Below are 26,713 nucleotides of genomic sequence, written 5' to 3' on the forward strand. Positions count from 1 at the left end.
AATAAGAATACACATTCGGGACTATTTCAAGCATCAGCTTGAATTTGGTATTTGAGCATATTTTTGTTAACCACTAGAGGTCACACAGTAACCATGGCAGCTATCCAAAAGATGAGAAGCCTCAAGAACCTTAAGGTCTGGGAAAACTAAAATACTGGGGTACTCACTGATTTGCACCTACAAATGAAATTATTAAATTAATTTGAGTAGCCTTTCCATTTCCCCAAAAGATCCAACAAACACGAATGCTCACAGCTGTCATTTGTTATTTTACATCTCTGTAAAATTTAATTTATTATTTTTACTTCTCTAAATTTAGATTTATGATTTTTACTTCTCAAATTACATCTGATGACAGAGGGGAAAAAACAGTCAGAGCTTCATGCCCTTTTGAAGGTGTTCCTGATTTCCAAAAATATTTCCTCATTTAAAGCTTCTGGAACTTCAATTCAAACAAAGGGGCTTCAGCTATGACTATAACACTGAAGCAGCACACTAAAGCTGGAATACCCTAATACTCTACTAGTCAACATTTTGCTATTTAAATAGACATTTTAAGCTTTCAAGAACAATATAAATAGCAATAAAAACAAATACGAACCCACACACATAAAATTCATTGTGTTTTTAAGTTAATACCAAAGTTTACACTGGACATAACAATTTAAATTCTCTTAAATCTGAACGGATATATTGCCCTCAAAATTTAGAGGCAGATGTGGTGGTCAGGGCCTGAAAACTACTTGCTTGTGAGAAATTCACTTATACTACTAATGAAAACCTAGTCTATTTTAAAGTATTTGTGGAAACATTATTTGCAAAGTATTAAAATACTTTATGTTCTACACAGCTAATTAAAAATTTGCTGGAAAGGTCCTTTAAACCCTTCAAAAAGGCACCCTGTGCACACAAATGCAGAGCGAGAGATGGCTGATAGTGATCCTGTGCTCCTTTCGTATTAGATTAAATTGGAGATCAGTATACAAAGACATTTCATGAACTGACTCATTTGTTTTTATTCCTTTTACTACAGCGCACACTACATCTTCTCTTTGGAGAAATTTCATTTAATTAGATCTCAACTACAAAAGATAAAGACCTGTGTATGAAAGCCTTTCACAATGGCAGCGCAGCACTGCCAAGGCATTAAGCTGCCCTCTAACCCTAAGAACTGGTCCCACCAGAACAGGTGCTGCTGCTCACTTGCATTACCTGTTCTGGAATAAGTAAAATATTTCACTCCCTAAAGCTCTCAGTCTGGTACATTTCAACATGGGAAAAAAAAAATAACGAAGAACAGTGAAATAGTTGTAATCTGGATAGTAATTTCAAAAGTTTCAGTAGCCGTCATGTTTTTCAGCACAACAGACAACACACTACCAAAAGCTCACAGTACATATTATACTATAGGAGCAACTCCCTGAGACAAAACAGAAATCAGAAATCACGTCTTAAAAGCAGCAAAGATGGAGACTTTTCTTGCAATAAAATTAACACCACAAGTTTAACTAGCTCTTAAGAGATACTATAGCAAAAACATCCAGCTTTACCTGCACACAAGCTTGTATGTATACACATACGTACTCACATACAGATTGCAAATCAGCAAATTGTTTTCTGCTTCGTATTAACACAGCAAGTTTTACAATCTCTTTAAGAATTTAGGAAGAAAGGATATTTTTTTGAGAAATATCCAAATACAAACCTGCTTTTTCTGTGTCTGCCTTTTTTGAGCACCCAGTGTAGCTGACTTAAAGCTAAGAGACTTGGACTGTCTCCTAACTTTCACTGAATCTCTCCGGCGATCATATGAAAAAGACGACGACTTCTTTGTAATTTTCCTCTTAGGCGTGTCTGCCATTTCATCCACCAAAGTATGGTTACCTTCAAGCAAACGGTGTCCCAAGAAAATAGAAACTCAGTACCATCAAGCTTCCAGCAAGCTTCCAGAGAAGAGTCTTCAATCCTATAGGAAGCAGAGCAACCCACAAGGAACGGAGCCCATCTAAGAACAATTTCAGTTCTTCCAACAGGTTGTACAAATGAAAAAAGCCAATGGTCCTGCAATGTTGTATGTCACCGAGGAGCAGGCAGAACTCCTTGCTGTATAAACTCAAACAGGCTTCAGCAGTGATGCTAATCTGAAAAATGTAGTGACTATCCTGCTGAGCACGCTAAAGGTGAACGGAAGGTAGCTCCCTGCACACCAAGAGGGTGTGGAAGTACACCAACAGGGTGTGGGGATGAAGCAGAAGACTTCGGGTTCAAAGCATCTTCTTAACTCCTTCCTTTCTGAGCTACTGCTGGGAAGGTATCTGAAAAGTCAGACTGGTGAAAGCTGCCCAAAAAAGACAGTATTATTTTCTTCCTTTTGGATGCAAGGCACTTGCTGAAGGAACCTTTAGCATGACGTAGCTGCCTCATTCATTAGGGGCCTTGTTTTAACCTAATTCAAATATTCCCTTTTCTCTCTTTGTCAGAAAGACTATTCACACTACAAACTTATGAGGTACTTTATCTACTAAGCCAGCTGGAAAATAAAGTCCAAGCCTATGTATGAATCTTACCATCCTTCCTGGGAAATAACTATGAAGTTACAGCACTCTCTTAAGACCTGTTGGTATCAATGGATAAGAGCATAACACTAATGAACTCTCATCCTAGTGACAGTGTGGGAATCTTATCAGACAGCTGAGATTGCAACTTCTGTACCAGGACTGTGTTTAGGTAGGAATGTTCCCCTTGCATAACGTATTAGTCAAGGAACACTACAAGGGTGTAGAGCCCCAGGACTTGCTGCTATTGATTTCCATTAAGCAAAACATACCCAAAGCACAAAGCTGTGCATATGGGAATGTGCCTGCAAACCTAACGCTGTCAGATTTAAATCTGGGTTAAAAGACAAAGAGGAAAACTATCTTTTGACAAGCATATCCCATTGTCCAGGGTCATTTCCAGAAACTTTTCCTTAATTTATTCATGGCACTACTTCGCGTACAAAACAACCGTGAATAATTTATACTTGCAGGATTATCCATTACTATAATTAAGCTGTAATATGGGTCAGTCCTCTAGTGTATGAGTCTCATCACCTCTGTTAGGAAATATCTGTGAAGCTGGAACAGTATTTCTTTTAAGACCTGCCGATATCAAGGAGTAAGAGGGTAGTGTTAATGAATTCCCATAACCAACCTTTTCTGCAATTTCTTCCTTTGTTGTAGGATGAATAATATACCTCTAGGACAAAGTGATATTGCTAAAATTAATGAAAAGCTATCAGAATATCATGAATTTATTAGCTATAATGGCCTAATTCTAAATTCACTGAAGATTTCTGCGGAGATTTACACTGTGAAGAATTATAAAGCACTGCTTCATATTATCTACAACTACATCTAAGTAGTAAATTTGTAATTATTACAGGACATAGAAAAAATCCTTTATTATATATTTTTATGGGTTTATAATACTGTAGCAGTCATCACCCATAGCCACATATTGACCTTCAGTGTTACTAATATTAGACACTGTGAGACTATCATCATTTCAACACTCCGTGGTTTTCATCAAAGTTTAGAGACTCCTTCTCACAAATTGAGACCCTACTTAAATTGCCAGTTCTCATGATTTACAAGCATCATCTTTTTGAAGAGTAAAAATAAGCAGATAATTCAGCATTATGCATGCTTTTAAATCACAACATCTCAAGAAAAAAATATGTCCTTCGAAACTTCTTGAAGCATCTGTACCATTTGATAAAAATCACAAGTATTCTGATATATCATAAAAAATTAAGGTCAAGGAATGTGTGAAAGCCTTTTGTACATAGCTATTCTTATTACATACTCCAATCATGCTTATTTGCACTAAAATAAATATTAGCAATTAAGACTGACAAAGGCACAAATAAACTTTAAAAATCCACTATAATGCATCTGATTTTGTATCAAATACCAGGTACAATTCTGATCATTTCACTGCAATAAAAAACACATTAGACCTAAAACAGGTGCAAGAAATGTAACAAGAATGAGCAGAGATAATGAAAGGATTTCTGAATGAGAGAAAGTAAATTACAAAGAAAAAGGAACAGGACAGAGACCCTTATAATCTTTAAGGATACATAAAAAGGTCTGGATTGTATTAATTCACAGTTGCCCTAAATAGAAGAATCCCCAGCACTCAAAACATCAAATTTGAAAACAAAAGGTAGTATTTGCTTTGCTAAAGAAACTTCAGTTTCATTTGATGCCCCCAGATGTTGCACTGAAAAAGAAAAAGAATGATTCCTCAGTGTCACCTCTGATTTTACAGTCATCTACAGTTTGCTTCTTCCATCCTCTTTTCAAGGCTGAGAGTCCTGGTACATTTAGAGACTGCTGGTAGAGAAGCCTTTAATCTATACCTGGAATCAATGTTGGCATTGTTCTGTGCTTGTGCTATTTCTACAAAATCTTTTTTGGTTGCTTGGTTTGTGGCTGGAGGAAGCAGAGGGCTCACCACCAGCACGTACAGCAGCAAGATCCCATCACCCACTCCCTTCTCTACCCCTTGTTTTACCACAGGGACCACTCTGGCAGCTCCATGGCCACCGGCAGCCTTGCTGAACTAAAAGGTAAGGTCTCAGCCTGCTCATCTTCCCACTCTCCCTCCTCTCACTTCTTCCTTCACACCCCAACCACTTCCAGCAATGAAGTCCTCTGCCCTTCCTCCTCAGCTTCCCAGATCCTTTGGTGAACTGACAATGCTCATGAAATTGCAGAAAAATATTCAGGATTTTTTTTTTTGCAAGGAGTAGTCTTCTGCCATTTTAGTGAATAAATCTGCCAAGAGACAGGGTCCAAAGAGTGCTGCAGCCTGCACAAGGTAAGCAGCAGGATGGGGATGATAACATGGGGGAGAGGCAGACACAAGGGCAAGCTGCTGGAAGCCTTCTTAGATCTTATTATCATAGAATCATAGAATGGTTTCAGTTGGAAGGGACCTTAAAGATCATCTAGTTCCAAACCCCTGCCATGGGCAGGGACACCTTTCCACTAGACCAGGTTGCTCAAAGCCTCATCCAATCTGGCCTTGAACACTGCCACAGAGGGGGCATCCCCAATTTCTCTGGGCAACCTGTTCCAGGGTCTCACTACCTTCACAGTAAAGAATTCCTTCCTAATATCTAATCTAAATCTACCCTCTTTCAGTTTAAAACCATTACCCCTTGTCGTATCACTGCATGCCCTTGTAAAAAGCCCCTCTCCTGCTTTCCTGTAGGCTCCCCTCAGGTACTGGAAGGCTGCTATGAGGTCTCCCCGGAGCCTTCTCTTCTCCAGGCTGAACAGCCCCAACTCTCTCAGCCTGTCTTCATGGGAGAGGTGATCCAGCCCTCTCATCATCTTCGTGGCCCTCCTCTGGACTCATTCCAACAGCTCCATGTCCTTCTTATGTTGGGGACCCCAGAGCTGGATGCAGTACTCCAGGTGGGGTCTCACGAGAGCAGAGTAGAGGGGCAGAATCACCTCCCTTGACCTGCTGGCCACGCTGCTTTTGATGCAGCACAGGATACGGTTGGCCTTCTGGGCTGCAAGCACACATTGCCGGCTCATGCTGAGCTTCTCCTCAACCATCACCCCCAAGTCCTTCTCCTCAGGGCTGCTCTCAATCCATTCTCCTCCCACCCTGTATTTGTGCTTGGGATTGCCCCGACCCACAGGCAGGACCTTGCACTTGGCCTTGTTGAACTTCATGCGTTTCGCACAGGCCCAGCTCTCAAGCCTGTCAAGGTCCCTCTGGATGGCATCCCTTCCCTCCAGCATGTCGACCGCACCACACAGCTTGGTGGCGTCGGCAGACTTGCTGAGGGCGCACTCGATCCCAGTGTCCATGTCACCGACAAAGATGTTAAACAGGACTGGCCCCAACGCCAACCCCTGAGGGACGCCACTCGTCACTAGTGTCCACTTGGACATCAAGCCGTTGGACGTAACTCTTTGAGTGCGACCATCCAGCCAATTCCTTATCCACCGAGTGGTCCATCCATCAAGTCCGTGTCTCACCAATTTAGAGACAAGGATGTCATGCGGGACAGTGTCAAATGCTTTGCACAAGTTCAGGCAGATGACATCAGTTGCTCCTCCCCTATCCATCAGCGCTGTAACCCCGTCGTAGAAGGGGTTATTATGTCTCACAGAGCTGTACCTTGCAGTGTAAAGTGTTTCCAGAGGTCTATTACAAAATCAAAAACATTTTCCCAAATGTAATAGCTAGCCCAGAACTCATTATTTTGTGCATTCAATTAAAAGAGTCTCTTCTCTGAAAGCACATCACATTTGCCAAAATATTCCATCCCCCATGTTATTGTCTACTCCCTCTGTATCACAGGATGCTTCTGCAACCCTTCATAACCAGCATTTACCATCAACGTTCAGTTTCACACACAACAATGGAATTTGTCATTCCAGTATTCAAATCCCTCTTCCCTTTTTTCAGAACAACTGCAAATATATGAACAACACATGCTCTATTTTCAGTCTTCCAATCAGTTGCGTATCCATAAGATCCTTCCCCTTATCCCATGGTAAGTTTGTGGGGTTTTTGACTGTACTAACCCAGTCATTGTTGCTCAGGTCTGTCTTTCTGCTGAGAATATGGGAAGGTTTGTGAGGCATGACTTTCTTCACAACACTGTCGTGGTCTTCTCCAGTATATCATATTCATGCATGGGCCTGCTATTCCCAAGAGAACAGTGTTTACCAAATTATTCAAATTTCAGAAGTCAGATTTACCTGCAGCTCTTCAGATCTCCATGGAAACTAATTTACAAATTTACAAACGTCACTCCTCTCCTACCTGGGAATTCTTAGTGCATTGATACAACTACTTCAGTAACACAGGAAAGGAATTGGGATATTGCAATTTATCCCAAAATAAACAACAATCATGAACGAAAATGCTGTCTTCAGAGAGCTAGAAAAAGTAAATGATGATGAGATTAATAATTTGGAGAACAGTGCTGAAAGAGATGAAAAACTAAGAGCTACAGATGGGAGACAACATTTAGTTACATCTAATATCTCTTAGTGATTGGAAAATGCACGTGTTTCAATATTAATATATTATGCCCTGTATTTCTTCACTTCCGTGGATTTTAGTCTCATCCATAAACATTGTGAAGTTAAAACTTAGTTTATTAGAAATACTACAAGCATTTTAATTCCATTCTTTAATAGGAGATAATATTTATATTTGGAATATGTTATTTCCACATATGTCTTCATTATATAGCAGCTGGGAATAAAGACTCCTTAAAAGCTTTGATTTTTTACTTTAAATCCATCAGCAAGACAGACCTAAAATTCATGTGGCCATCCCAGTAATAATGAGTCAATAGTGTTAATGCAAGAGAACCTGGTTAAAACAGAAACTTTCTGGTTTTACCAATTAGTCAGAACTTCAGTTAGTATCAAATTGTCAATCTCTAAAAATATAATTAAAATTAAAAACACCACAGAATACTAGATGACATCAAGATCTCATTGTTAAAATGAAGTTTTTGAATTTTTTAACAGAAAATAATCATGGAATTGTTATACGAAGGGTTTCTTTCCCAGAATCAATACTTTCCCAAGCTCAGTGGCTCAAGTAGTTATTTTAAGCTGTTACAAGAAAAGAATGCCTTATGCTCAAAATGTGTTTTGCCAAGTCACTTATGAGTAACAACAAATTGTATCAAGGTCATCCTGTTTTCCTGGGATACACAGAAGGCAGTCACAGAATAAGAAGAAAAAAGCTGCACACTGTGGCAGAGATAAACATGGAAGTAGCTGAAATTTAATTTGATGGAAAAGTTTTGAGGAAAAAGGAAGAAGGGCACACCAGTCATGGTATTGTAAATACTAAAAATCACATTTTTGAGTAATTTTTTGGCATTTTTAAGTTTTGCTGTCAGATTTGCTGCACTGAACCTAGATGTTCTTCATTCACTCCAGGGTTTTAATCTGTTAATGAGAGAAACAAACTTTAGAAGTACAACAAAAAGTTGCTGTTCTTCTCCTTTAATGGTTTTAGGGTTAAATTCTTAAGCTGCAGAGTCAAAGAGAATTCAAATGTAAATTCAGCTGTAAGTTTGCTTAAATGAGGTAGAGAGACACCCAAATTTAGAACAAACAACACTCCTTTGAGTATTCTGATTATGTGCTGATGGAAATCTAAAGATAACACAAGTTTGTCTGTGCAACTTCAAGTTCAAAAGCTCTTTAACATTTTGGAGAGAATGAACAGACACAAGGTTACCAAAATCTCATTCTTTCTATCAGCATCATGTTGTCACTGGGCTACTCAGAATTTACTATAGAACTGGGGTCTTGCACAACTGTCCCTAAAAATAAGAGTGACAGAACAAAAATCAATAGCAGTGAGATATTGTAATCACAGCTCTCCAGTCCCTAGCTAGCCTTTAACCTTAACATGACAGTGCATTTGCTCAAAATACTTATTTTTGTGTTGGTTTCAAGTTAACATTTGTTACAAACAAAATACAGTCATCCTTTCCAAACCCACATTTTGTGTATCACATGCCTCTCTAACTCAACAGCGCTTTCCAAGAGGAAGTAAACAAAACAACAGTATTATTTAGAATTGACCATATGTTTAACAGAAAAAACAAAAGTTCATTTCCTTTCCACTATGCTGGGAAAAGCTCATAATATGCCTTCATATTATGTGAAGAAACTGCTCAAAGACTTTCTCTAAAGCAAGGAGGCATTAAATTCATAATAATATTAAGAGTCTCTGTAGGTCTCTAAAAGTGGATGCAAATGAAGTGCAATTGATCTCACTGCATTTCAGCAGCAATTGGATTACTTAACATAGTTAACTCTCAGATCATGAATGTTTACAAACTCCATTTCAGCACAGATCTATGAAATGAATCTCCATCCCATTCTCAACAACAGTATTCCACTCCAAACAGCAACTTTTTGTGCATCTTTCTGGGAGGTTCGAAGTACGTCTAACCAGCAGTAAGCACCAACATCACCTTGGCCGGATAATAACACCACGCACACAAACACTGCGGTAAAGCGTGAAACTTCACTCCAGACAATACCAAACCATATTCCTCTGGTTTTTATCTCTGCACTCAGTGAGTGTAAGTATGAATTATACAGAGTGAAGACCTGACTGAATATTTGAAAAAGGTAAATCAAGCAAAGAAAGCCCGTTCCTTAGTTTAGTGAATAAAACCCAGCCTGTAACTCTAAGCATACACCAAAATACAGTGCTTATTTCTGAGAATTAGTGTGTTGAATTTATTAGGACAGTGATGAAGGAAATTATAAGATGCCGATGCTTTCACTTTTACAGGTTGCTAATCCAAAGCTACCAAACACCTAACACATTCGGGCAAATGAATTTATGAATAATTGCCATGAGGTTCCTACCCTACATTGTTTCAAACAAGCTCTATTTGCCCAACTGCTCACCAAAACCAGTGGGTGTTAATGGCAGATCCTTGTTGTTCTCTTGGGAAGGAAAGCCTCTAATTTTTCAGAAATGTAGCTACACCAAATATAGACATTTTGATCTCCAAAGCTTTTCACTGAGGAACAGCCTGAGCATTACTATGCAGGAAAAAAAATACATAAAATTGCACATTAAATATTTTTTTTAAATTGTGCAAAACACAAGTGACTATTTCAGTGAGAATTCAACTGGGAGCAAGTTATGTTCATACATATACTTCTAAAATGGGAGATTACGCAACAATTTCCTGAATATTTTTTTCCATGGATAAACAAGGGCCTATGAGATCCCTGAATAAGTACTTTCATATTACACCCAAAGTATGAGGATCACTGAAGTGTCTATGTGCTTCAGCCTGCCAGGAGAAATCATGGCTGAGGACTATTGGGGTTTTTTTTGTTCAGTTGGTTGGGATTTTTTTGCTGTTGAGAATGTCTGCCTACTAAGAACTGAACTGAGGTCATCGAGAATGTTATCATCAAGCTGGAAACTTGTCAAGTCGACATATGTTTTCTGAGAGCCTTAAAATGAAGGGCTACTTTTACAAGTAACAGAAATCTAAACAAATCAGTTTGTTAACCTATCTTCAAAATATTGTTCTAATCACTAAATGCACAAGAAACCTATATGTTTAAAATAATGAAAATAGGTTATGCAGTTGACTAAAAGCAAGTTAAAAGGTCTTATTTCTCCATTATTTCTGGAAAAGAGATGTTGGATATTCATCTGCCCAAGCTTTTCAAGGAGTTTCCTCAAACAGTACCAAACATGCTCATACTTCAGACTGGAATGGATGCCACTAGTTGAACACGGATTCTTGTTTCTTGTAGCAAAATATTTTTCAAAAACAACACAGACAAGACAATCCATTTGTATTCATGTATACAGAGAGACAGATAAATATAAAAAACATCGATATATTTCTGTTGAAAGCTATCTTTCCATAATAAAACCTGGACAAAATTTGCGCTTCAATCAATCAATCACAAAAAAGTTTTCCAAGAAAAAAATTATCCAAATGAGAATTTATTAATTTTGGTTTAATACTGTTATTATCATTAACTGCATTAACCAAGTTCTCATCAGCAACTTCATGTGTAGTGATATTGTGTAACATGAATGTCAAAGTTGCATGCCAGCTAAGTTAGAATGCATTACACACTTTCTCAATGAACTATGTTAAAGGGCTTAAGAAAAGCTGTTTCAGAAAGGAACAAACAGCTTAGCAAAATCAATTTTTCCATGTAGTTTGTTTCATGTTCTTCTCCTTTTTTTTAAGGGGAAACAACATTGAACATCACAAATTATTCCAGAGCAACTGGTTAACCCTTACTCATCCATTCTGTTTTAGTAAGTGACAAGAGAATACCAAAATAGGGACTGAAGAAGCTAAATAAAGTCAGCCTACCATGCTGGTTTTTGATGTGAAGGACACCATCACAAAGATATTCCATTCAGAACAGCTGCTGTCTCTAAGGGTCTTTGTATTTGTTATAGGATAGAACATTTTCTCCATGGAGACAGTGGAATAGGAGTAAATATATTCTTCACATTACTTAAGAGTTTTATTTTACTGATATAGTTGACTATACAGAGCAATAAATTAATCAAGAGGACAAGCTGGTCCTTAGCTGCTTCGCATTCTGTATTGTGCTTATATGACACAGAACAAATATTTATGGCATAAAAGCAACATAAAAAAGACAAAAATTACATTTATCACTGTGGGAATGATCCTTACATCTAAAGAACCATGATAAGAGCAAACTGATTTTCAAAAGTACAGATGATAGGTAGTGAATAGCACAATGACTTGTCTTCAAGAATGTAAAGAACTTCCTTGTGAAAATGAACAAAAAGGTATTAATGCGTTCAGTTTTGCAATATCCTAGATATTTTTGTCTCAATTTAAAAAAGATATATGCTACTGTTTAATTTTGAGCCTAACTAATCTTACAGACCTCCGTAATAATTTAATTAAATGTTTAGACATCATCTGTTTAAATACGTTTTAACAAGATATTTTTATATATATACACACTTAAGCATATCACTAACTGGATGTATATTCAGAACTTTGCATTAGTGAGACCTCTATCATGTTCTACTAACACAGAACTAGTTGATATACTTGCTATGGAGGAAGCATCAAATGAAAAGTCAACATTTCAAAACTAAAGGGAACCAGGAAGGTTAGCTGTAAAATATAAGACGGGAAACTGAAAAACAATGACTAATGACTGAAATGTTTGAAAAGAATCAAATGTGAAGGTCAAGTGAGAATGATTAATTCAAGGATATAAAGCAGTAGGGCACAGTACATGTTTGCATTGCACCTTCCTAATCACTGCTACAAGGTCCTTTAAAAAAAAGCAAATTTGACTGGTAAGTTCTATCAGTACAGACGTGCCAGATTCACAGAATCAGAGGATACGAGCTTGGCAAATGCAGAAATAAACACTACTAATTACTAGGTATCTTGTCCATCTATACACAAAAACAATATTGTAATAATGACTTTGCCTGTTTCAGTTGCAGCCAGAGTTTTTCATCTATTAGTCACACATATAAAAACACCCACAGAGTTTCACTGTGAGGAATTACCCCACTTGAAGGCGGCAAGCCAAGGTAACAGCCAAAGAATGAGGTCTTGAAGTCACCGGAATTCAAACTTCTTCTGAAGGGAGGAGCATGTGAGGAGCTAAGAAGTGCATGATTCAAATAAGTTTAAAAAAAATATATATATATACACACATACACATATACATGTGTGTGCACATATATATGTGTGTGTGTGTGTGTACATATATATACATATATAGTGACAATTTGCACCAGCCTCCTTGAGGCCTGTAAGCAAAAGCTAAACCAATCATGCAACTGAGCACTTCAATATGAGATAACTAACTAGAGGTTTTAATTAGCTTTCGTGAAATCTTAGCTAGGCACTATTTTTATGGAAGAAATTCCTGAAAACTCAGCACTGTTACTCTATACAGCTTAAGTAATCCCAACATTTCAGACAGCAAGGAGTCTCAATGTCCCAAGACTCCTCACATAATTTTTCTTTATAAAATCCCAATTGAAATAACCATGTCAATTACATTTTGTCACAAGAAATAACTGCAGGCAAAGTATTTATTTCTGAAAAATTAGCCTAAGAGTCATCATTTGGCCAGTTTTCAAGGAGCCTTCAGACTGCCTGTTGCTTCCAACAGAGGCAATTAAGGATCCTGTCTGTGAAGGGAGCAGGGTCCTGAAACACATTTCCCAGCTGAAGTCTGTATCAGCCTCGGACGCTCTCAAGAGCTTCAGCAAACACATGCGGCTTTGCAGAGAAAAGTGGCATATTTACATACAACTTTACGGTTTGCCACAGTGTTTCTTACCTTACCCTTTTTGAACACGTAATTCAAAGACACAAGTATCTATAACCTCAAACAAACAGCCAATAACAAAAAACCTCTTAGCTGACTGCGATCTAAATCTCTACTTAAAAAAAAAGACTAAAAGGACTCAAGACTCAGCAGCGTATAATTATTTTCTCAAGTTCTGTGTAACCAGCAATTCCTCCCAAAAAGATTTTCGAAAAACAATCCACCAACCCTCCACAATTTAAAAACAGCATGTATTTTCACATATTCAACTGATAACATGAAGCTAAAATCTTAATTTGCAGATTCTTTTTTTTGCATTAGTTTCACTGTATGAGTTTTTCTTATTCTTGCAACCTCCTTTTCTTACTCGAACTTTTAGAGAACCAAAAAGGATGTAAAACCTATTCTTTCAATACTTTCAGTACTTTCAGTACTTTTTGAAAAACATAACAGTAAAGTAACAGACTTCTCACATCTGTCAATCAAACTATAAAAAAACCTAAAACCTTTGTATTGACTCCCACTTTTGGACACGTGCAGGCAACACAGAACGCTGATATGATGGCACACAGCGCGTGCTGAGCTGCTTTCGTAGCTGTTTGTACTTACACGGTCTTTGTCATCGGCTACATCACAAAGAATGTCATCAAGATCTAAGATCCCACCATCCCCATGCTCCAGTCGATGTACTTGTATCCAGTAGTTTGGATCCTGCATAAAAGGAGAAAAAAATAATATCAGATATCACATGCGAACAGAAAAAGGTTATTCCACCATATAGTTAACATTGCAGTCCTACAGATGCTCGACATTAAAAGATCCATTTAGGTCATATTCCTGTAAATAAATGTAAACTGAGATGTAAAGCCAAAGTTCTTTTTTTAAATCACCCTAGATTAGATACATACTCTTCCCACTTCTATCAGCTCTGCATGAGCCACAGTCCCATTGCTGACACGCAGGGGAACAGCATTCCCAATGTTACCAAATATATACACTATATAAAAGGAAAATACATCATCCTCAAAATAAAGTTTATCAGACAGCAGTCAACGGGCACAAAACGTTACAGGACAGCTGTAAAGTAGGGTTGTTTTCATAGGACAGCTATAAAGGGTACAAACCAATATTTAAATTATAACAAAGAGCTTTCTACCTCTGCTTTGGTAGAGTTGGTAGATGGGATATCTAAATCTTATACAAAGAACACTTTCCACGTTTTAATTAAAAGAAGATACATATACACCCACATACATATATGCACATATATATGAGTAAATATATGCATATATATGTGTGTGTGGTTTTGTGGGTATACATGTGTCTACCAGTAACTGGGAAGACTGGCTTTATAGTCTTCATTATTACTTTTGACAAAAAAGGAAACCATAACCGATAGAATAAGGTTGCGTCCACAAAGTGTCTTCTATGTATTGTTACATGACCTGAGTGCCGTGTAGTATTCAGCGTGCTTATACTTAAGGTTTGTTTTCTAACAGGGGAAAGTTGTACTATAAACACACAACCTGAACATGATACATAACCTTTTCCTGCTTCTCAAATATTCCCCCGCAACACTGCCAATGCCCCAGGCTGTTGTTAAGTGTCTAGCAGTAACAGAGCTTCTTTGCTTTTCACTGAGCAGGCACGACTGCAGAAAGTGACTAATTTGAGGACCTTCGAACTTGCAACATCTTGCAAAGTGCCTGGCTTCCTAAAAATAGCAATTAGCATCCAAGTCTTTTCAGGTATCAGTGTATAGAAGTCAAAAAAAAAAAAAAAAAAAAGACCCCAAAACCAAACCTGAACCAAACAAAAAAACCTCACCCAAACAAACTCAAAAAGAAACCCCCGAAAAAACACCACCAAAACAAAACCCTCTCCACCCTTAAAGAACTTGCAAATAATTTGATTTCTTAAAGGATGGAAGAAGAAATGGGACCACCAGAATTCCTCTAAATCCATACGTGTTTTTAAATCTTGAGAGGACATGCTGCATGAAATCTTGGACAGCATGCTGCATGAAAGAACATCAAGGGATATTAATTTTGTTTTTAATATCCTAGAACTGGGTTTATTTGCATGTGATACAAATGCATAGGTCAAAGATTTATGAGAAATCTGATAACCATGAAACTTACTTCATTGTTTAGATAAGTACATGCACCTTAAATACTGCTGTATATCATCATCATCAGATGACCAGATTTCAGAATTACATTTTACAGTCATTAGGCTAGTCATTTCAGAAATTAAATTACAGATATTTTTCCTCTAACTTCTCTAAGTATTAAATATCATTACCTTACATTTCTTCTAAGCAAGTATTTATTATATAATTAACTGATTTTCCTAGTATATGGCTTTTCCCCAAACTGCACTTACTGTTGTAGCACATTATAGGAGATGATTAAGCATCCATTTTTTTTTTAAAAATAAAAATTCAGGAATAAATAAAAATACTACTATGTTATTCATGTCATGCATACAGAGGTGCACACATAGCTACATATTACAGAAATTTTCGCTGTAAAAAGGTACGTAATGCAAATACTAGGCTAAACTTTTTGTTAAGTTTGAATACTCCACTAACACTTACAGACAGGGCTGGAAAAAGCCAGAAATCCTTTTAAGTTCCTTAACACACAATTTCTAAAGGGAAGTCCCCTGAAGAGGTGCCTTTGTAAACTCTGCTCTCAAACTAAAAGGGAAGAGGATCCTTCCTTTTTCTCCAGCGCATTACAAAAATCTCCTCTGCCTCTTGTATCTACACCAGAAACCAAAACACAGGTGGGAAGATCCAGGCTTTGAAGACACAACCAAACTGACGAGATAGGAAGCATCTTGCACTCCTAAAGGACTTGGTTCAGGTTTTCTCTGCTAATTACTCCATCTCAAAGCCAAAGCAGAATTGAACCATAAGCCAGGCTTCACTGCAAAATCAGAAATGGAATAACTAGTTTGGGCTTTAAGAGAATCTGATCCCTCATATGTGACACACTTCACCATTTTTGTTTGCATCACTTAATCTTCTTACTGAAAAATGGAAACATTAAAAACAGGTAATTGCAATACTGGCTCAGTGACTTGACTACATCCATCAACACCCAAACTAAAACTACAACTTCTATATTCCCGTATCCTTATTTTTTTTCCTTCCCACCACAAGTATTTTCCACCTCCAAGGCAAATGCAAGAAAACACGCACGATTACAGAATCAATAGTAGAAACGCCCACTTCTAAAGCACTATTGTGCTATTTAAGTATGTACAATCTACATTAAAAATAGCTTTGATATATAAGCTGCATCACTTTTGCTAATTAGTTCCTTTAAAAGTTTCTTGATATTGCATAAGAAGTTTTAGATAGACTTCATTTTTCCTGCGTCACCTATTCGTTGTGCCATTGCCTGAACTGCTCTGGTCGCTTTTCCTGTCAGACAAGGTCCTGATAGAAAACAATACATTGACAAGACCAGACAAGAAATATATAAAACTAGTTTGGCAAGACTTTACTCTGGCAGGATTTGGTAAGTAAATATGAAATAACAATGAAACTTTTCATTAAAGTCCTCTGCAAACTTCACAGAGCAGTCCTTCTCTTGAGGCCCTTTTACTCTATTACAGGTTTCACATAAATCAAGAATTTGATGGGGGAGGCTTGGGAGGGAAGAGAGGTCTAGGGGGAAGGGGAGTATTCACATTTTGTAGAGAATAGTTACACCATATTAAAAAACAAAAAATCAAAAAACCCAAACAACAACAACAACAACAAAAATCATTGAAGCTAGTGATTTTACTAGTTAAGAAAATCCACAGTTATTTATGGTTCGAAATTTTAACAACTAATTCTATGTATTAACCAAGCAAACAACAGGGAAAAACCCAAACTGCATACATTTTCACACGTAAATTCCTGTTCTGTGTTCTCTCTACAGCGAACACATGTTGTACAAGAGTCAGCTCGTATGCAGTGTTTGCTAAATACAAAAGAAATCGGACCAAACTTAATACTGATTTGAATTCAAGCACTACTACATCAACATTACAAGGGTACCTGTATTCACAGCTTGGTCAAGTTGCATTTCTCCATCGCAGCCAGTGAACAGATACTCATAATTCCCTATGCAATAGCAGTAATACCGTCTTCAAGCATTTTCTGAAGCAGACAAAAATACTGTTTTGGCTTAGACCATTTACTGCATCATAAAGTGGAAAACAGCAATTACCAGAGTTTACTGGGGTTTACACAACTTCATCTGGGGGATAAACTGGTCCAATTGCTCCTTCAGGACACCCAAAACACCTCTGGGGTCACCTTCTCCCGGTGGCAGTGCAGGTCTTTCAAGTGAGATTGCACAAATGAGGGCCTGGCTCCAACACTAACCCACAGAGAGGCGGTCTGCTCAGGGCATGTGCAAAAGGGTCCTTACACCAGTGAAAAGGAAAATGTCTTCTAGTCATAGAACAAGAAACGTGCAAAATACATCAAGTCCACAAAAGTCAGTTTCTGTAAAGATGAAAAAAATACTAAACAATTTTTAAAATTACCTGGAAGCTTTTCAAGAAACCTGTTTCAGAGCTGTTCAGGTTTAAGAAAACATCCCAAAGTTGGACACTTTGCTGTTATTTCAAAATCTGAATGTGTATATTGCAATTAGATTTTCACATTTTGTCAACAAAACAAAGCCACATTTATATTCTCTCACTGTTATGATTGTGTAAAAGGCTACTGCACTCTCCAAATCTGCAATGCATTTAGAGATATAAAAACACGCTTTGATAGAAAACTCATTAGCTAACACTGCTCCACCAATGTGTAAATTAGCAATGCACAATTATTTTGTAAAAGGTGTATAGATGCCTTTGTCACTAGTTCATGCAGAAGAACTAGCAAGTTCACTTCATTGAATACAAGGATAGAAGTAATGCTAAACCTGATTTATAATATCTTCATTTAAATATTGCATCACTCAGCTCAAGTCTCAGCAAGTCAGATCTCCTGTTTCCTGTGTAACACTCATTTAACTATTCTACTTGACTATGATTATAAAGGTACTTAAAATTTAAACTCATGAGCACTACATTTTCTGCTCCAAAGTCCTCTATAATGGAAGATAAATATTTGCTAAGTGAACACCAGCACTGAGAGTGGAAGCAAGAGCACATTACAAAGGCAGTAAGAATGCAGCCATTCACATTCTGTTTATTCCATACAACATGACTTCTAAAAAGCACAAAGGAAAAACTGAGAAAACCCTTAGTTTAAGTAACATCATTCAATATTCTGTAGCTAACCATTTTATGTTCCCACATAATGGAAACAAGGACCATATGTGGAAAACAATATCTAGAATTAGGAATGGAAACTGCAGTGTGTTCTTATTAAATGGCATAGGAAGATTTTTTATCCTTTAGTTCAAATAGGTGTCTTGGTTTTTGTAAATGTACCCTTTCCAAAAATGTACAGAAATATTTAATGTGAGAAGTTACAATAAATAAGATTATTCTGTGAAATATTTTGTCCATGCTGCACAAGAAGAGAGTGCCACAAACTCCGTAGTCAGAAGCAGCTATCCATTTAAGACAAAGCTGAAAATAAGGCTCCTAAACAGCCCGCCTTACCACGCTTCATGTCTACCAAGTATGCCCACTGCTGGGATTCAGTTTCACCTGCCCACCAGGAGGATGTTCCCAAGCACCAAAAAGAATTCTTCATCTGCATGGCTACAATTACGTAGCTGGGGGTGTGATGTGGGGGGGTGATTTCTTTCGTTTGGCTTGAAGGCCCCCCAGAGAGCACTATGGGGGGAGGACAGCAGGCACTCCCCCAGACGCATCTGTACTTCTTACCTTTGACTGCAACAACTCAGCTTTCCCAACTGCAGCTTTCAGCAGGGTGCAGACCAACCGTAGGTGCCACTACAATTTCCAACACATCGTGAAATCAAGTAAACCAGATTTTTCCCCTACACACACAGATCTTTTCTAATCTGTTCAGGCCAAAATAGGAAGAGTATTTCTTACTACCGAGCAGTATCTGGGGAAATAGATTGGCTTTGCCAAGCTGAGCTCATCAAGGCTCTCTGTGCCTATCAGAGATTATCTTTCTAAAACTGAAATGATTTAAATTTAGATATAATTTATAGCTTTTTGTTTTAAGATCTTTTTCAGTACATAGATCCTTAAATGAGTTTTTAAAAACACTGTCAACTGGACAGTCGTGCACAGGTATTTCTGTGTAATTCTCAAAGGAAAATGGACTCGCCACCAAGACGAGTGAAAGTGCACAAGCAGATCCAAGTGTGACAATATAACTTCTCATTTATAGGTGAGGAGATAAAGGGAAAGTAAGTATATATTTTTAGTTTCTGCTTAAAACCAGCTGAAATTTAAGATTACATGGCCATGTGTGTGGCTATCTTCACTGTTTTAAGTATTCTGAGAACAGAAAAAGCCTTTGTGGCACAGAGTACACACAGATCAAAACCAACTAAATCATCATGCTGGGGTGTGTACCGGACTTGTCTGTTCAGCAGCATGTGGCACTTGGGCATGTTAACACAAGCTGAAAGGAAAATAATGGTTAATAAAAAACTAATATATCTGAAAATTTGCCAGTGAATTCATTCATTTCCCTGTCTAGCTCTGTGCTGCAGCAGTAACCGTCAAAACAAGCAGCCAGGTGCCAAAGGAAAGCCACGAACGCCCACAATGTCAGCTGGATCCCAGTTACGTTCCACAGTCCGACAAGCTGGCAAGAACAAGTCCCTGTGTTTGAATTGCATCTCCTTCCTGTCGCCTGGCTGCTTGAATTTCAGGCACAAAGATGTGCTGTGTAACACAGGACAGCAGCAACAGGGGAAAATTGGCTTCAAAGACCATTGCACTCTCTCAGGTATGTTGATACTGCACCACGGACAGTTGGCAGCAATGATACAATGCAAGTACATTCACTGTCTCTCCAAGGGCACAAGCTGGCAAAATACATAACATTAATGAAAACAGCCCAGTAGACCTCAGAAAGCAACTGATACCTGTAACACCTCTTAAGTTACCAGGTGATCACTTGAAGGGACAGTTACCTTTTCCATTCCTGATCGTACTCCATCTGCAGTCCCGCATACCAATTCTAGAGCATGTTTGCTTCACCTTGCCCTGTGTCCCATGAAGTCAAGAAAAACAGGGCTACAGAGGACTACAGAAAACAGCTGAATGCTGTATAGTAGAAAATAAGCTCGTGCCTTTCATCTTTTTGTTTCCTAACCTGTAAAACTGCTTTTTAGACTGGTGATGTATCACACTAAAGTTAATTTCTTGGTATTTCTTATTACCAAGAAATAGGGATACACACCCAGGAAGGTTACAAATCGTGCCTTTAGAAGAGGGCTTGGTCAGGGATCCAGTTTTTTCAAACATAGAAATGCATATACAATGTCTTCTACCAAGAGGTACACGCTGATCCCAGATACGAACCAGTCATGAAAAAGAGAAAAACACGCACGTCTGATCATTGAAGCGTTGTGTTCCATTTTTACATTCACCAATAGTTTCCCAGCCTCGCTAAAAGGGCTTTAACTTAGCAGAAATCCATCCAAGGCAAAATCTGAACATCTGACCAATATCACTCTTCCTGAGACACTGAAATGCTGGAAACAGTGTTTCCAAAGGGGAAAGCAATGTTAACTTTTGCATGTGTCCTGCATGTCCACTTTCAAAAGTAACAGTGGTTTACTTAAAAATTTATCACATTACACTGTCCATTTCAGTCCTCAGCATATAAGTTTGATAGCCAAAAAACTATGAGCCAATTATTAGTCCACTTCAGCAATTAAATGTCTCCTAAAACCCACTAAATTGAAATAATATGATCAGTAAACCATTGGAACACTACTACATATTGAGTTCTGCTGCATTACTACTGGTGTACAAAAAAGCATCAAGGAACTACTGGATCTTGCTTTAAACAGCAAAAGGCTGCTATTAAAATCGTAAATTTACTTTGGCTGTTAACCACTATGCAGTTTGCATAAACTTTCAAAAATATATATGAATCTTTCACTCTTCTGGAAAGAAATGGTGATTTCCTAAATTTGTAAGGAAAGTAGTCTGAGAAGTACTCCTGAGGTAGCCTACAGGTACTTTTCCTGTTTTCCTATCCTAAAATTTTCTAGACAAAATACTGTGTCTTAGAATATGTAAGTTCTTCCTATTAATGAGTTACCTCCATGGATCATGGAAGTCTGGATTTTTTTTTTTTTAACTCATCCACTTTACCTAGAAGCAATCTACACCAATCCATGAGAAATCATAGCACTAATTAATTTAAATCAACTTTCCTACGTGCTGCAGATTTCCAGTATCTATTAAATAGCACATCACTTCCATATGCCCCGGTAACCTAACATCATGGAATAATTCAGATTGGAAGTGACTTCAGGACATCCCAGAACTGGACACAGACCAACGCACGCTGAGCAGAGGGGGATGATCCCTTCCTCCATCTCCTGGCCGTGCCCTGCTGACCCAGCACAGGATGCTGCCTGCTGCCAGGGTGCAGGGCTGGCTCCTGCCCACTCGCTGCCCCCAGCCCCAGGACAGCTCCAGCCCCAGCCTGTGTCACTGTACGGGGCTCCTCCTTCCCTGGGTGCAGGACTGAGTATGGGTCCTGGCTACATTTCACATGGCTTCTGATGGCCTGCTCTAAAAATACTGCGTTGAAAACCTTGCTCATTGTCAAGACTGATGACTTCAGTGACATTTCCCCGCAGCACACAGCCCTCTAACCACCAGGAGGTGCCACCACCAAAGGGCAGCTCCAGACTCCTGAGCACCCTGCCAATGCCTGGACTCTGCTATTAGCATCAAGTCAGGCACACACAAAAAAAGGAAAAGTTCTTTTATGCTGCCACTAGGATGCATGTGGCAACCAACTCTGAGAATTAATAAATGAAGGATAAAGCTTTCTATATGGCTGTGAAAGATTAACACATTTTTACCATGACTACTGTTTGTTTATGCTGTGCACAGTTAAGGTCTGTTTTCTAGGGGAAAACAAGAAGCTATTTGAGAAAAATATATTCAATGGAGAGACACTGTATCTCTAAAATTCTTCATGTCCATGCTGTGAGCACTGAATAATGCTGTCCTGCCCAAACTGCAAAATAAAACTTTTACATGGGATTTATTCCTCTGTAGGAAAATCCTAGATCTCTATCCAAGCACTGCCACAAATGCCAAGTGTGCTAAATCCACAAGTAAGGTAAGAAAAATGTGTCCTTTTCAGAGTATTTTGCTGTAACACAGAGATTACTCCATATATCTGCATTTAAATACAACAAATAATCACAGAATCACAGAATCCATCAAGTTGGAAGAGACCTCTGGGATCATCGAGTCCAACCATTGCCCTGACACCACCATGTCGACTAGACCATGGCACTAAGTGCCATGTCCAGTCTTTTCTTAAACACATCCAGAGATGGTGACTCCACCACCTCCCTGGGCAGCCCATTCCAATGTCTAATGACCCTTTCTGAGAAGAAATTCTTCCTAATGTCCAACCTCAACCTCCCCTGGCGAAGCTTGAGGCTGTGTCCTCTTGTCCTATCGCTAGTTGCCAGGGAGAAGAGGCCAACTCCCACACCACTACAACCTCCCTTCAGGTAGTTGTAGACTGCAATGCAACAAAATAGTTTATTGATTACGATTTGTAATTATTAGTGTTAACTCCAGATGACAGATGAATTACAGTAATCAAGTCGCGAGCTCATGAATATGTAAGAGAAATGCACTGGCTATAATGGTGCACAATTTTCTATGCAGTGGCATCAAAATTTGGACAATGATGCTTAAGAAATGAAGAACATCTTCGGATTGCAGCTCGACAACTGAACCATGACTGAATTTGATGAAAGAGAGAAGTGCTTTCTGTTTCTTCCAAGAGCTTATCTCTTACCTCCACCCACCATTACAGCATTGCTTGGATTTAAGTGTTCATTGCTTTTTTCAGCCATTATGATAGCTCTTCAAATTAAGTACTTGATTTAGACTTGAGTAATGGATTTTACTGGAATAACCATCCACATGTATCTGTCTCTACATACAGACATACATGTTGTAGACTGATATGTGTATGACTGTTCTGTGCTGATTAAACACAAAAAATTGTGAGCCTGGCAAAATGTTTCAAGGGAAGATTTAGGAGAATAGAAATACAGTTGTCTACCCTAGCGACATCCAACATGAGATAAAGAGCTTAATTTATTTCAGAAATGTACTGGAAATAAGATTTCCATCTGGGGGCCATTAATATCAAGCGCCATGAAGATGGAAACAACCAATTTTGATATATGCTCCTAGTGGGCACAGTCAATTAATCTTGTAGTACGTGAACTCTAAACAATGATTAATATACAGGGAGAGTTGCAAAAACATTGTTATATACAGTGCCTCACATTTCCGACACCCCGTAAACTATGAGGTTAATAAAAAATATGAAATGCCACTGTCTGTTCTGATGACTGTATTATTCCTCCGGGAGCTTCAAAGTCAAGGCTTGGGGAGGAGGACTTTGCAACATAAACAGCTTTGCTGAACCATGTGGAAGGAATGCACAAGTTATGTGAATCACAGGAAAGTTTATCTCGATTTAGGTCAGCTATGATATCTTACATTTCTGATAGCATTTAGACTTTTAGCATCCCAGAAACCTTACTTTCCCCTGCCACCTGGTCAGCCATGCACAGAGGCACCCACAAGCTCTCCCTGCCTCTGTGCAGTAGCTGTAAGCAGGGTGCATGTCAGAGGAGACCCCCCACGCTCCCTGAGCCACAGCACAGCAGCACACAAGAGCAGCAGGTTCTTGGGCACCGCCTGCTGCCTACACAGTAACTCCCTGTCTAGTTTATAGGAGACGCAATGTATCACCTATGTCTGTTGGATCAAGCTGGTATATGGCACAAACAAAGGAGTGACAAACTAACACATGCTGAAAAACCCCTACAGACCAACACTGGGTCCTTGGACCCAGAACAGAAACGTGGAGCATTTCTACTGATGTGTGTTGCAGGGAAATCCTGCTAATAGTGAGTGGGGGACTGAAAGCTTCAGGAGTTTCCAGTGTGTCCAATAAAACTGCTTCCAAGACTACAACTATATTCCCTTCCTTCATTCTCCACATCTACGTGCACATTACAGCCCATACAAAAAGCTTTCTACATTGACTAAGTATGCTGACATGAGGCCGGAGGGCCCCCGCACACCACCACGCCACCATCTCACCCCTAAGGATCAGACACCGGTGGAACAGTATCTCTGTTTAACATACGCCTGTGCACACACACGCACGGGCCTCTGGGTCCAACACACCAAGCAAAATTGGTTTCCAGTTAACATCTGCAAAAGCAATGTGGAAATAATCACAGTAGTGACTTAATTTATCTGCTAAATATTTTTCAAGATATTTAACCAAAACAGGCCTTATTTTCATCTCTGGGGAACAATTTTTAACAACAATATTTAGCTATTACTTTCCCAAACTGCCCAATCTTTTTAAGCAGTGTAATTCCAATACCTTTTTGTGGTACTGATTCAAATGTGTAGTCACTCATTTCTAAAGACGCCTAGCATTTGAAACTTTGAGAGCAATCACTATATAAATTCAACTATTATAATCATGATTATTTTATAAGGTTAAATAAAACAGATCTGTCAATCTCTTTGAATTCAGGGTGCTGATCACTGCTAATCCAGAGCAGGAACTGCAATGCAGCACTCCCCATTAGGGTGAAGGAAGGAAAATACCTTAAAACCAAACTCCTAGAAGTAGTAATCTCAAGGATTATTTGTTTTGTTTCCAAATGGATTCATAACTTCTAAAGATAAAGACTTTTTTTAAAAAATTGTCTCTAAGGTAACCTTAGCTTTACCGTGGCTGTACTCCTACTGCCTGACCATGCTGCAGGGTATTACCATGTTTAAGATGAAATGCAATTAGTACCATAGCAGGCTGGAGATCTCACCAGGAAAATAAAGACAGAACTGATGCTGAGTGCTACCAACTCCGCGTTTTACTTCTCCTGCTATTTCAGTTTGCACCCATGTTTTGTTCAGAGGTCATCAGTTACGGTTCCTCCTCACAAATGCGCAATAATCCTCTCTTCTAAACCAATAACTAAGCTCAGGTCTGGTGTAAGCCTGAGGCTAGCCCCAGTTTAACCAGAAGAAACCAGAATCCCACTCCCACACTCTTTAGTAGTGAAGAAAGCCGATAACAGGAAAGCGCTAACTCCTCTCCTTGCCCTGAACCCTCACCTTACCAGTGACTCTCCTCATTTTCAAACTCCTCCCTCAATCTCATTTCCAGTTCCAGAATTTGGCATAAATACCAAAAATCACCTGCACCCCACAGCTGCCAGGTACAGGGCAGCACAACCTTCCTTCTTCCTCCAGCTTCTCAAAACCCACTCTTCTCCTCCATCATCCACATTTACTTTTGGCTCACCATCACTTCCATACCTGTCCAGCAGCAGAAACAGAGAGCATTTTCAAGTTGTTAAAGCAAACATAGATGACAACTATTGGGAAAAACTGATTTAAGAGTGTGCCCCTTCCATTTACTACACCAGTATTCCTTCCAACTTGACACTGCGATACCTTCACAGACCTAGCTGTATTAGTGCCCATCAACATAAGCAAAGGTTGCCAAGCCCTGAAAATGAATCCACTAACACAGGAAGATGGGAGTTAGCATTAAAAACCTCCTTTTACCCCCTTAGTTATCTTCGCCCTTGTCACCTCCAGCGATAGGGAGCAGCTAACAGCAGCACACTGAACTCTAACCCATTACACATCTTTCAAAATTGCTTAAATCTCTAACAGCATGTCTGCACTCGTCAAAATTAAAGCAGGAGACTTGATTAAGAGAGAAGCAAAACCAGCTAGTCTTCTTGACCAGAAAAGCAAGCAACAAAAAATAACCATTAAAACCAGTGAAGCAATGCCAAGCCCTATTTTGAACAAAAGGTAAACCTTTAAGTCTTCTCAACTGAGCTGTAAGTATATCATATAGGAATTTGTAAAAACTGCTTGATTTTTCCAGCTCAGGGCACCGCAATTTGTATCTCTACAAGTTTTCATTAATACAAGAATGATATGACACTTTGGTGTTCTCAGTCATAACTTGTAATGTGGTCTAAATTAGAAATTTCCATCTTTGTAGCAAAGTCAGCCTTGGTAGAAGATGCAGAGAAACGGCTGCAATTGCATGCAGGGTAACAATGTCAGAAATATACTCAAACGCACCGTAATATTCCACCTAGAATTATACCTTCAAGGCCTGTAAAACCCAAGTAATTATCTTTCTTCTCTTCTGCTAGACAAATTAAGAGAGTATCCTCTACTTGGTCAAACCTGAGTTTGAAACCTCCAGTTCTTCATGTGCTTTGAGAAACTGACTTAATTGAAAATGTTTTCAATGGAACAGCATAATTATATTATATATATGCATACATATATATACACAATTTGAGAATTCTTCATAACTAATGGAAAAAATAAGTTTCACATAGGATTGGTTAAAAAAAAAACAATTAGAAAAAAAAACCTTATTATTCATTTATGTGCAGCTCATATGTTCACAGAAAAGCAGTATTTTTTTAAAGTATTGCAACTTTTATTTTCTGTAACTAACTCCTTTAAAACAAATACAATATATTTGAGACTAAGAAGAACAAGCAGCAAACCCTGTCTAATGAGCTGTAAAAAAAGCCCAGGTTCTTAGAAACTATACAAATTTTTGTTCAGAAAACCTGTTTGTATTATTC

At 38.5% G+C, this 26,713-nt stretch overlaps 1 protein-coding gene across 1 annotated transcript in view; it reads right to left on the bottom strand.

Annotated features, from left to right (window-relative positions):
* PARD3 (par-3 family cell polarity regulator) overlaps positions 1–26,713 on the bottom strand; it is a 482,350-nt gene that overhangs the window by 410,969 nt on the left and 44,668 nt on the right. The window contains 1 exon segment of the mRNA XM_068405039.1: positions 13,497–13,598. Coding sequence (XP_068261140.1) covers positions 13,497–13,598 — 102 coding nt within the window.

Source organism: Nyctibius grandis, chromosome 7 (genome assembly GCF_013368605.1).
Source record: "Nyctibius grandis isolate bNycGra1 chromosome 7, bNycGra1.pri, whole genome shotgun sequence".
In the NCBI taxonomy this organism is placed as follows: Eukaryota; Metazoa; Chordata; class Aves; order Nyctibiiformes; family Nyctibiidae; genus Nyctibius; species Nyctibius grandis.